The sequence below is a fragment of the Vanacampus margaritifer genome, chromosome 12, assembly GCF_051991255.1.
Source record: "Vanacampus margaritifer isolate UIUO_Vmar chromosome 12, RoL_Vmar_1.0, whole genome shotgun sequence".
NCBI lineage: Eukaryota > Metazoa > Chordata > Actinopteri > Syngnathiformes > Syngnathidae > Vanacampus > Vanacampus margaritifer.
In genome coordinates, this window is record NC_135443.1 from 10,022,430 (window position 1) to 10,036,270 (window position 13,841).

Here is a 13,841-nt window from a genome sequence, read left to right on the forward strand (position 1 = left end):
ATATATATATATATATATATATATATATATATATATATATATATATATATATATATATATATAAATACCTTGAGAGACCTCAACAAATTTATTTGTTCATTTGCCTTTTTTTTTTAAACAAGACAGATTATAAAAGATTTTATTTATTTTATTTACATTCCCTCCTAAATTTCCTAATTAGAATTAGGAAACAGGTAAATATCAATACGCAGAATTATATTAAACATTCCTTGAAAATCACAATGCCCCATCACTGGTGAAATGCAGCACCTCGTCGGTGACCTCCGGTGTTTGATCGTGACCCCCGGTTTAGAGTTTGATCAAATTATCATCTATCTATCTATCTATCTATCTATCTATCTATCTATCTATCTATCTATCTATCTATCTATCTATCCATTGTATATATTTATATATCTGAACTATTATGTCTAATTTATTGGTGTAGCTGGTGTTTGAGAGACATAAAATGTACAAGCAATTGTAAGGACGCCATATGGAAAAATGCCTACACTCTTGTATCTGTTTTATCAGGCTTAATATTGCATAATGCCCCACTATAGGATGGGTGCAGGAAGTGTCTGCATTCCTAAACTTGTGATCCTTAGAATCGCCGCTGGTATCAACCATGTTTATCATGCCAGCAATCTCAACACGTCAGTGGAGCAAAGAGCAACAGCTGTGTTTATAGCGCGCTGGCCCTTTAAGAGAGCCCCGTGTTTCCGATTGGCACAGTGACGTCACAGCAGTGCGGGACTCCAGCCTATCGTGTCTGAAGACTGAACGCAATGGTCCTGGTTAGAGTCCTGCTTCACGAGGGACACTTTTACACTGTTCCACGCAAGGAAAAGGCTCGCCCCTGAAATGAACCAGACCCCACAGGCGCTCGCCGTGGATTAAAACGGAAACTTTTACGATGGAGATGGGAAAGTAGCGCGAGAAGCAGCAAGCTAACGACCGTCGCCAGCGGACCTTGTACTGCAAAGCAACTCCTCGTAGATGCACGGTCACTGCTGAAAAATATGCTCCAGCCGAGCCACCTCAGCCCCGGCTTCAGTCGCGAATTCCCCGCGTTTTAAGCAGCTTTCTGAGACGTTCGCCTCCACTCGCTGGTTTATCTTCCTACCTGTGAAGTTCGCCATCCAGTCCTCGACCCACCTGCGAGAGAGAATCATGGCTGGAAAGCTGACAACGGCGCAAGGCACAGGGATACTGCTGGTGACAGCCAACGTTGGATCCCTGTTCGAGGATGTGAGTTCCTCCGTTCGCGTCTTCCCCTTTGCAACCCCCAGCGTTGTGCACGTCTAGTTTTTTTTTCTTCCTGCTTTACGTTTTTAAACACGTTTTTTTTTTTTTTACGCATCACTCTTCCAACATTTCAGCTTGTCACGACTCGCGCGTTTCAAGTCGCCCGCGGTAGCCAAACAGCAACAGTCTCGCGCATAAACACGCGAGGCTGTCATAGTTCTCATAAACACGCTCACTGGCTCTTTATGTTCAATGTTTCCTGTTGTGTGTATGCCATGGCCCACTTTCTCTCTCATGTGATGTGGTGTGTGTGTGTGTGTATAAAAACGATTAAGATGTCAGTGAGGCAGGAGATTTCACAACACAAACCTACGCTGATGTCTTTTTGCCAGCCCAAACAAAACCTTTATCAAAGGGTGACAATTATTTCTTTCAACAAACACAATCTTATACGTGAGTCAGATATTTTTTTTGTGCTAATGTTGCGGTAACAGGATTTAAGTGTTTTATTTGCCACTTGAGGTTTCACTATAATAAAATTATCATGACTTGATTAAGAGCAGTTTGTAGTTTATTACCGGTAACACAAGCAGCCTAATGTAAAATGTAAGTATTAAAAAATATGTATTATTATATTATTATACAATGAACAAAAATAGTGAAAAACTTCCTTATTTGACCTCAATATTGTGTTAGGATGAATCTTAAACCATTTGTCCCCATTCTTGTGTTTTAACTTACTTTAACATCAATTACCAGTAGGTTCATGTGTAACTGGTGGCGCCCACCCCAGGGATTGAACCCAAACTGCGAGCAAGTCTCCGATGTATGAGCACAAAGTGTATGTCGAGCTAAAACTCCTGGCCACCATCAAAGCTGAAGTCACTACTTGACTTGACTGAATGTGCCTAAAGTTAGCCAATCTAATCAGCCGGCAGGGCTACTAGCCAATTAGAGGCAGAGGAGAGTGGGCCACGGCTTCACCATCTTTGAGTAAAAATATATGTAATCTGTCTCACAGATATTAATGAATGGTGCACATCAGCCTGGAGGGGTTAAAAGTGTTTGATTGAACAGTGGAGTTTCTCAATACTCCAAACCCTTAGTGTCACTTTCAGTGGTATTAGCAGTGTGTTTCCCTTTTGTTACACGATGGAAGTTTGGAGTTTTCCTTCACAGGCCTATAAATATCCCGCCTCTCAACTGAGTGCTGAATGTCTCGTGGATTTTTTTTTCTCCCCCAGACCTTGAAAAGACTCAGACAAAATGTCCATGAGAGTTTGTGTTCTTTGAGTGAGTGAGTGCGCACTTCTGATTCTATTTATAGCTCCCAGTGTGTTGGTACCCCCCTTAAGTAACAGTTGAATGGAGACTTTGTGGACTTGGATTCCAAATTTAGGTCTTCTCATAAGAAGTGTCATGTGAGACCCTAGGACACAATATGGAAGCTAAGCGGCCATTTGAATTAGTTTTGTCTTAATATTATTACATTCAATATATAATACTTGTCGATATACCCTCATGGACAAATGTTCAATGTAGACTGATTAGGGAGTATGTGTGTTCTTTTCATGCCGGATTTACACACAGTATTCTGTATTTTAAGACTAATTACAGATTTATTGTAAACTTTATGAAAATGTCTCGTGTTAGAGCGAAAGAGAGGAACTGGAACTTTTATTCCGATTTAGACCCCCTCCCTCTGTCAACTGAACCTCCTTCCATGAATTCATAGTCAGTTTTTTTTTTTGCAGTTTTCCTGAACTGAATTATAAGGTTGAACATTTTAAATCACCTGAAAGGCAAGGCGAGTTTAAGTTAGTGTTTTCTTTTCAGAAATTTTCTTAATGTACTCCCTGCTTTTTGCGTCTCTGTATAAAAGGCACAGGAATATTATGGGGGTGACCAAGTCAACTTGGGAGTTTTTTGCCTTCAGAGGTAGGATCAGCGCTTTATGTGGGATGCCACCTGTCTGTGTAAGAGTACTGTAATGCCTGGGTGGGGTGTAAAGTTTAACACTCCTAGTTGCTGTATTGAAGTTAGTTCACCAGTCTCCCTAGATACTGGAAAATATGTTGTCATACATTTACAATAATTGTGTGGTTGCACAATGATGTATTGTTGTGGGGAAGAAGCACACAGTGACATTTTACTGCTTTGCCGAGTTCTGTGTAAAAAGCTCGGGTGGATAATTGCTGACGCTATGGTTGCTGATGTGATGTCTGAGCAATTTTTAAGGATGTCTGTGTTAAAAGAGCTGACGGAATGTTATTTTCTTTTAATTTGTCCCTTAAGATTAGTTTGCGCTTTTCATCTTGGATGCTGACGGTTGTGATGGGACGAGTAAAACCCACAGATGTGGGGAAGATTGTTTTGTGGTTATCATTTGTAAACAGCAGGATTTGGATAAGAATAAACAAGAGGCCACTTTAATGTTTTGATACTACTACTAATATTAAAAATAATTATCAACGTGAGGAGCGGTTCAGATAATAGATGGATGGATAATATACATATATTTTTTATGAAAACACCTTTTTAAAATGTCTTATTTCCATTTCTTCTTGTACTTTATTTTGGTGGTTGGCAAATACTTTAGGTGCATTGCCACCACCTTCTGGCCACTGGTGATAAAACACCAACATTATTTGTCAACCTCCAAAATAAAGTCAGCACCATTCGGGAATGGACATTTTGGAGGCCAGTCCGTGCTCTGATTTTAATAACATATATAAGTCTAGAAGTCGCAGGACCAGCCGAACTATAAAGAAAAGTAACTTGGAGTCTGAATAATGTGGTAAGAAAACTACCTATTGTACCCTTGGATAGCTACTTGTCTCATTCTATGGTATTTTTTGCCTCTTTTTGTAGTAATCAAAAGTAAAAATAAAAAATACAGATTCAAATAAGGCATGCTTGCGCCCGATAAATGAATGCTTTGATGTGGCAATGACCTTGAAAGATGACATCAATTTCTTGTTGGGAGCTATAGAAAGAAAAAAAACACGGCTGGAGTGCACTCACTTGCTAATACACATACTGTAATTGTTACATAATGTAGCACCTTTGCAAATGATCTTTGGCCGAGTACTGCCATTTACTTTAAAAGGACTAACACACATTTGCCTCACATGAAATTGCCCACGTTATTGTAAATGATAAGTGGAAGCTGATAAAACTGTCATTTTAACAGTAAGCATCATAAAATCTGATTGATATGCTTTGAAATTCAAAGGTGGCACCAGATTGAAGTGAGTTCACTAGATTTGACTGTGTAACCAGGAAATCTGTATACCTGGGAATACAACAGTGATTGAATAGTGAGGCAACGTTGAGAATAAGTGCAACAACTAAGACTGTGACTAAATATGACTGCTAGAATTTTGTTTTTAATTCTGTGGCTGTTCCAGTGTCTTACCCTATGGAAAAGTTTATGAAGCAAAGTTTAGATGATGATGATGCTGTTTTAGTGTTTTCCATGGTGTACCAGCATTCAGCCAGGGATAATAGACACTTACGAGAGTTATATTATTGAAGGAAATTTGATGTATATAGGTCATAGATTTCACATACTGTATTACCTGCTCCATTCGTAAGCCTTATGGCCGCTAATATAACATTTCATAAATATATGCATGCACTTAGTAGTAGTAGTAGAGAGTGGCACGTTTGTTTTTATTCACTACAAGTTGTTGTTGTTATTGTTTTGTCCTAGAGACCAAGGTGACATAAGATCTGAATGCAGTCCCACTGCGCCTCATTGTGCTCTGCGATTGGTTTAATGTAGATAACAGATTTTACAGTACATTGCAATTGTGACAAAGTACCTTTACCTTTTGGTCTGCCGTGCTGTGCAATGATTTGTAAGATGATGACATATCTATCCAGATTATCTTGCTCTACTAGGTCCCATGAAACACATTTGAAATGCTGCAGTGTAATACAGGCCAAAACACATTCTCTCGTTTGAGATGGACTTGACCAAAAGCACAAGTTCAAATTCATTTTTTTTTTTTAGTTTGACACCATAATAACGTTGTGTGCATTTGTCAGAGTGGACAGGTTTGGTTGTTTAATATTTGTAGTAAGAAAAAAAAAAAAAGGAGTAGATAAATTCTTTCAGGCGAGAGCACTCACACCAGGCTAATATGCTATTGCGTGTTTCATGCTAATGTGAATTGTTTGTATTTTGTTTGGTTATTCAACTACTGAATACAGTGACCGTGCAATGATGCATTTGCTTATTTATAATTTGATTACTGGATAGTCCTAAAATAGGGGCGACAAAAGTGATTATGGAAGAGTGGTTAAAATAACACGGCAGATTATTTGAATGCGAGTCGGCGGTGATACTGCAACTGCAGTTGTTTTTTGGTACAGAAACCGACTAACCAACTGACTCAAATCGATTTTTAAGATGCAAGCCGTCATTTGGCCGCTTTTTTTTTTTTTTTGCTTATGGGCTACAGTTTCGCAAATAGTGAGCAATTCGTCAAAAAGGAGGTGTCAAGCCTTTATGATTCTCCCAGTTGAAGTTTGCTGTCAAGCTAACCATAAAACAATTTACAGAATTGTATCTTTTGTATTTGAATCAACCGCAGAGGAAAGTCCACTTGGCTTAAGGAGAACCCCCACACCCCCACCAATGTAAAGCATCATTTTCATCTTGTCTTTTCATCAGTTTTGGAGTGATGTCCAGGTCTTGGTAATATCTATTGATATTTGTTTCATTTTGTTGTCACAGTCACAATATGGAGCTCATCTGAACTCTGTGTTGACCAAAGGATTGTCAGGCGTAAGGATTCGAGATCTAAAATTATTTTCACAATTGAGCTGATTTGGGGAACAAAATAACTCCTATCATAAAGTAAGCCACACCTCAGGATAGCCTCTCAAGATAATCATTTTTTTTTCTATTTTTTTTTCTTCTTTTCCTCAAAGCTCAGTATTGTTCATTTGATTTGACATCATCATTGCTCTCCTTTTTTTAAAAAAAAACCAAATAAATTAAAAAAATTTAATAAATGTTTTTTTTTAAATATATATACATATACACATATATATATATATATATATATATATATTTTTTTGTATGTGTATGTGCGTGTGTGTGTGCTTGCGTGCGTGCGAGCGTGTGTGTATTCATCAGTTCACCTAAAGCCCATTAAAAAATAATCCCATACTAATAATATAATATAATAATAAATTGCCAAATGCAGAAACATCAATGTAAGTTATCACGATGTAGTGGCTCTCGCTAACAGACAGAATTAAGTAACCAGAATTAGGTTAAAATTAGGTCAAGATAATCTTTCAGGGACATCCGATAATTGGGTCTTTGGAATTCAACCATATCGTCAATATGTGCATATCCTGTTTTTAGAAGGCCGTCATGGAACACTCAAATTTTTATCATTACTTTACTCTTTTTGATGTCCACTGTTAAACTAGACAATTTGCACTGATTGATTGTGCTTGATGAACTAATGTTCTATATTATATGCAGACATAAATGGCGTGGCCATACACTATGTCTCATTATATTCTCTTGTTATTATTGGTTACTTGACATTTGTACAAATCCAGAATAGTCTCTTGGCAGACCAATAATAATATATTTTCTGTGCAAATGTGAGATCTTAATATTTTGTGATATTTGGGACATGTATTTTGTTTTTCCTTGTCTGATAACCGTTGATGTTATTGATAATTGGTAAAAAAAAAATTTGGCTCGTTGATTAATTGTTCAGGATTTTGTAGATTGTGTGGAATTGATCGCTCACATCTTCAATCAGCTGAGTCATAATGAAATTCAGTACTTGGTTGCAACCAGCAGAGGCACGCTATCTAATTTTCTGTAATCCACTCTCTGTAGATTGACGGTGTTTTATGATTCATGTAAACATTAGGCATTTTGTCTTTAAATTTTCACAAAAGGAAGATTTAATGTGCAGTAGAATGAATGTGAAAACGTTTTATTTTTTTTTATGACTACATCCAACACTACAAGAGCTATGAACATTCAAGTCATGCGTGAAGCACATGAATACAACTTTAAATGAATCTAGGTTATCCCAACTTTTCAACAGACTTCTCCAGTTCTTCAGCACGTGTCGTGTGTGTGTGCAACGCATGCCTGTCTGTTTGTGTGTGGTTCCTTTCACTGCCTTATCAACGCTGCCCTTTGTGGCGGGTTATCACTTGGTCTTCCCCCAGCAACAATAAAGTTTCCACTGTGAATAGCTCAAAACAATGCAAACCCTCCGTTGTCTCGCCACCTCTCAATCTCTTCAAAAGGCTATTTCTAGTTTTCATCTTTGAGTAGACAATAGCTCTGCCTAAGACATCCTACAAAAAAAGCTATTCATAGTTTTGTCAGGAAAAATGATTTTATAGACGTGGCAGTCTCTGTAACTAACAGTATGAATAGAAGCCTGACGTGTTTCTACGCAGAGACATTCTTTAGGAACACACTGACAATGTTAAATACATGTTTTGCATGTGTCAATGTGTTGAGAGGCTTTTGAAGCGCTACACATTTAAGCGCACGCTGGCCATTTGCCAGTTTTGCCATTTGCCTGTCAACGCTCCTTCACACAAGTGTCAGTTCATCTCAGGCACTTCTTGGGACTCGCCAGTTCACGCCTCAGTGAATAACATTGACTATGCCTATCCTGCTACCCTGCAGCACATTTTCATCACCCGGTGATATGAAAGAAAATATGTTTGTTTGACAAAGAAATGACAAAAACTGTCCACTCAAAAAGCAATTGTTTTAATGATTAGGGCCCAACCGAGAAATAGGCCTGTCGATTAAATCGGTTCATTTAGCCCTTCTAATATCAGTCTGATGTTTGCCCATTGTTTTTTTTTTTTTTTAATCGCCGTGGACTGCACGCCAAAAACCAAAATATCAAGAATGCATGTTCTATGACTGTTGATAGAACATGCTTCGGCATTGAGAAAATACTCAACCTTACGGAAATCCGTTGACAAATGACCAAGTTGTGACTTATTTTCAGTGTACAACAATCATGCATTGCATTTCATGAGAAAATAGGCACGGCAGTTATCTGGGCTGCTACTGCTTGCTGGCGTTATCGTGGCAGTTGAAGCAGTTGTGCTTCTGTGTTCGCATTGTGAACGGCACAGGAGAATAACAAAATACTAGCTTGCTAATCGCTGGCAAGATAGAAAGTGCACCATAGTTAGCAGTTATCGAGTTGCGGCATCGACTATAGAGTTTCACAGTGGGCTGTCTGAGCAATCTGTTCCGGCCATTTGGGTTTGGTTGGTGTAGTATTCTCAAGAGTCAATCTTGTGTTTCTTTTTTTTTTTTTTTATACAATTTATTTATAGCTCAGTAAACAGAGCTGCAATATCCGTCACATGAAGCCGTATTTCTTCTTTGTGTCTTTTTTATTCTTCGTCATTTCTCCAAAGTCATCTTTTTATGTGGTGCCCTCTAGTGTTCGGACTGAGACACAGACACCACAGTTAGATGAAACGCTGCCTTTAGGACAAGATGACAAACTTGTTTTCCTAAAACCCTGGTTGAATGGTAGGTTTTCCTAAATGATACTTTAATCATCGTTGCAGTAGTTTTATTCTTTACATTTCGCTGTATTCCTTGAAAAGTAGTTGTACAACCACATATTTTGATTAGGACTTTAATAATTTTTTAGAGGACCAAAAATAAGCTATTATATGCATTATATATATTTTAAATTAATCAGCTAATTATTCAGAAATCTGTAATCTGTTTTGTTTGCCAAATATTGGAATCATTATCGAGCAAAAAAAAAAAAAATCCATATCGTTCGTGCCCGATTGACGATGCTCACTAGTTAGCTTGTATTATGTGTTGTTTCTGCAGTACGGACGGAAACCTTGTAAAACTGCTATGTAAATGTCCTGCCCAAGCCCTTTTTAATAAGGTTGTATGATAGAAACAACCATCTTTCCTGTACCACGGATGCAGTGTGGCAGCCGAAGATGTAATGTACTTAGGCTATTTTAAGCTGTCCAATTCACATAAAACTGCCAGACATAAAACAGGACAAGGTTTTTACAAGGTCTGGCATCTGTTCGTTGCTTCTGGCTTGTAAAGTATGTGGAAAATTATTAATTTGTTGGGTCTTAATTTGACACATCTTCATTACATATCACCATTCTCAGAGCCTAGTTTTCATTGCATGTACAGTATACAGTTAAGTTCATTTCAAGTTTAGACACTATATATAGATAATTCCTTTGTTGGGTTTTGTTGACCTGACCTGAGTCATTTGCTATACAGAATGTGTCCTGCGATTGGCTAGCGACCAGTTCAGGATGTACGCCAGCTCTTGCCCGAAGTGAGCTGAGGTGGGCTCCAGCACATCCGCAAACTATAGGTGGTGTAGAAAATGAATTGATGGATGTATTGTTACATATTTGTTGAATATAGAATCTGGATGTAGTAGAGACACAGTTCTGCTTATATGATATTGATAGCACACAATGCCATCTTTCCTAAGAAAACATAAAAACAGCTTGGGCATGCATCCTCCAATTCCCAAATGTGACCCCATGCCCCAAATAATCCGATTTTTCTGGGACCAAATCCAATCTGAGAAAGCATTTAAATAAACATAAAATTTTGCTCAAGGCTAACGAGTGCATCATATTTAACAGTCTTCGATTTATGGATTGGCCAACAACACTTACATTCGACACAGGTAGCAGTGGCTAGCATGCTTATGTTTGCGACTCGTCGTCCGCTACTAACCAAGAAATGGCTTTAAAATGTTGTGCGGCACGACACAAGGAACAAAGATGAACAGTCCGTCCGTCTTCTTCCGCTTATCCGGGGTCGGGTCGCGGGGGCAGCAGCTTTAGCAGGGAAGCCCAGACTTCCCTCTCCCCAGCCACTTCAGCCAGCTCATCCGACGGGACCCCAAGGCGTTCCCAGGACAGCCGAGAGACATAGTCTCTCCAGCGTGTCCTGGGTCGTCCCCGGGGCCTCCTGCCGGTAGGACATGCCCGGAACACCTCCCCAGGAAGGCGTCCAGGAGGCATCCGAACCAGTTGCCCGAGCCACCTCAACTGGTTCCTCTCAACGTGGAGGAGCAGCGACTCGACGCTGAGTCCCTCTCGGATGACCGAGCTTCTCACCCTATCTTTAAGGGAGAGCCCGGCTACCCTGCGGAGGAAACTCATTTCGGCCTCTTGTATCCGGGATCTTGTTCTTTCGGTCACGACCCACAGCTCGTGACCATAGGTGAGGGCAGGAACGTAGATCGACCGGTAAATCGAGAGCTTTGCCTTTCGGCTCAGCTCCTTCTTCACCACAACGGACCGATACAGCGTCCGCATCACTCCAGACGCTGCACCGATCCGCCTGTCAATCGCCCGCTGAAAGATGAACAGCAATTTCCAATTGAGATTACCGTAGAATAAATTTGGCTTAATTTTGATTATCAGGTGTTATGGTTTTCTTGCGTAGGACTTCTAGAACCAAACTTGTTGAAATTGATTCAGCAGCACTTTTGGTGCTTGTTGCATCCAAGTAATGCAGTCCATTACTATCACTATTCCCAATAAAGACATCAGTATATCCAGTTGTTCGCTATTTGTCAAACTCCCGAAATTACTTTTTATACTTTATTGCTACATAGAGTAACACTTGAAATGTCATTTCAAATATATGCTAGCCAAATGCTGTTCACATAGCTTCTAGAGACTATGTTTTTGTTTGACTTTTGTTAAGTACCATTTAATGGTACGCCAATGGACGAGAAACTCTTCGTTCTTCTTTCTTTATATTATCCCTCTCCATATTTGTAAATAAGTGTTTGACGCATGCAAAAAACAAACAAAAAAGTGATGTCTGTGAAATAGCGTCGTCACACAGAGGCTATGTTCTTGTTCCGGAGCAAACAGGATGTGATGTGAGATAAGAATAGGCTACAGTTAAAAAAAAAAAAAAAAAAAAAAAGATAAAAAAGTGGCATTCAATTGTGAAAGAGAAGATTGAAAGCTAGAATAACGATGAAACACTAAGCCTCTACCACCGTACTTGACTTAAAATGTCCTCTGTTCCATCCTAACTAAAAACACAAATGATGACATAGTTACGCACGCACTACTTGTCCGTCTTTTTGTATCTCGTTTCAGGGCCCTGAGAAGTCTGAGAAGCTAAACTTGTGTTAGGGGATGATCGGTGTCACTTTAAATTGCTGGCCTGCAGAATGTTTTTCTCATTTGATGAATTATTTTTGATATCCTGTCACGAGTATACAAAGCACAAGTCAAGCTAAAAAAAAAAAACTGACCAATTTTGAGCATCAAACATTTGATGATAATTTAAATTCAGCCTCACATCCCCCAGTCTTAAAGTGTAACTCAACACCAAATCATTTTGTTTGTTTGTTTGTAAACTGTGTAAATGGGTAACTACTAATGCTGTCTACTTGCCCTGGTCATTATTTTGACATTTTAGTGCATGTTTGTTGAAAGCTTAAATTTTGGGCAAATTTAAGTCACTTCAACGAAATCGACGTTGTCGCTTTGCTCTGCCACCCACCGGCTCAGTCTCGTACACGCCTCCTTAGCGAGTTGGAATAGTAGCGTTTGTGAACATTTTTATATTGATTTTCAGGTCTGTGATTTATTAGCATAGCATTTGGTTTGTAGCATAGAAATTGTTTAGATTGTGCTTTTTACTGCTGCTGTCAATCACAGCCAGAACTCACCTAAACCTCTCCCGCCTTGCAAGCCCAAAGGCCTCCAGGCAACGCCCCCTTTGAGCGCCATTTTCAATTAGTCCATCAATTAGTGGGGTCTGGGGGTGAGTTACACTTGAACTCATTATAGCCGGGAGTGCATTACCGCGTTCCTACCATTAGAGCCGGGAGCGCTCTAGCGCTCTTCTACCTTTAAACCCGGGAAAGCCGGCACGCCTTTTTGTTTTGTTTTGACGAATTCTCGGACATACATCAGAATATACACGTGAGGGTGACGTGGGCCTCGTTGCATGTCCTGGAATTTTGTGTGTATTGCTGCTGGTAACGTTGTGAATTTCTCCACTGTGGAATAAATAAAGGTGTATCTTATCTTTATTCAAACATTTATGGCTGACTCGTGTTTGTGGGAGTTATGAATTATATGACGGCGATTGACTTCGAACCAGTCGATAGTGGCATATTGTTAAGAAATGCTATGTTTCTTTTTTTTTTTGGAGAGCTCAGTATTGTTCATTCGGTCATCATCATTGCTCTATTTTTTAAATTTTTTATTTATTTATTTATTTTGGTGTGTGTGCTATGTTTCTATCTGCTTCAGGAGCCGAGATATCAATTATTTATTAGGCATTGACAATATTATTGAATTTCCAGTAAAACTTCCAGGTCACTGGAAAAGGGCGATTCTAAAATCATTTTTTTCCTCCCACCAATAAAATAACCTAGGCTTGTTTGAACTTATTTTTCCCATTGCATATGAAACAAGTGGGTTAATATGCCTGTAAAAGCCACACCTTGCATACACATACCAGTGCTGGGTGGATTTAGCTTTGCATTATGTATGTATGATTGTGGTAGTATGTGAGGCTCGATTTATTTTATACAATTACTTAAGATTAGATGTTGTTCCTCCTGTACTAGTTTTCACTTTTATTCTTTTTTTTTGGGGCTTTTTTGTGTGTGAAGTAAATCCCTTGTTTAAAATTGGTGATGTTGCTCAAAGCTGGTTGCTGTTTGTGTGGATATGTTTAGTGGGATAAAAACTTGAAGTCCACATGATCATCTGTGCCAGAACTGGAATCAATGTATAAACACGGAACAGCATGATAGCTCAACTCAAAATGTTTTACATCCTCACCACATGTTTCTGGCTCTTGAGATGGGAATCACGAAGCAGAGCAGGCTTTTATGTTAAAAGGGTATGCTAAATAATGGGTGTGTTAAATAATGCAAACAAACTTCAAAGTATGCCTGGATTTTTTGGGGGGATGTAAATTTGGCAATATGAGCCAATCAAAAAGTCTGTCTGGAACAGCGTTAAAGTGCAGCATATCCGACTTTAAACAGCAAAATAGCAGGCATTTTAAAAAGATACTGTATTCGGCATGAATATCCATCCATGCATTGTAGATGTGAATTTTTTTCCCCATATCGCTAAACTCAAGTTAATTGCTAGTGTCTTTCAAGAGGGGCTTAGGCAAAGTGAGCGCTGATCCTCAAACACATTTTTAAGGTGGACATTCAATTATGATTTTTCTAGTCATAATTATTACCAGGCAGCTTGTCGAAGGAAACTTGAGCTTATCACATAAAATAATAAGAATAATTTATAATCCTTAACTCGTTTGCAGTCCATAACTCATTAAACATGAACCCAAATTAAAGTCAAAAACATGTCAGCAGTCAGATGGTATATATGACAAACTGTCAGTGGTACTGTAGTAACACAAACATTTTTATGCGAAATCAACTGTTTGACCGGTTTGAAACTTGCTGCAAGGTTGTGTCATTGTTGTCATAAAGTATTACTATTTGCTAATAGAATATCCCCGAAGCAAGGTTCGCTTCTTAAATGTGTTGTCAATGCTTTTT

At 38.8% G+C, this 13,841-nt stretch overlaps 1 protein-coding gene across 2 annotated transcripts in view; it reads left to right on the top strand.

The window, feature by feature from the left end:
* The first annotated feature begins 756 nt into the window (after positions 1–756).
* The window catches only part of inpp5a (inositol polyphosphate-5-phosphatase A), a 143,817-nt gene continuing 130,732 nt past the window's right edge, over positions 757–13,841 (top strand). For both annotated transcript variants that reach the window (XM_077582250.1, XM_077582249.1), the window contains exon 1: positions 757–1,251. In XM_077582250.1, the coding sequence (XP_077438376.1) occupies positions 1,174–1,251 (78 nt within the window). In that variant the 5' untranslated portion in view covers positions 757–1,173. The remainder of the gene's footprint in view (positions 1,252–13,841) is intronic.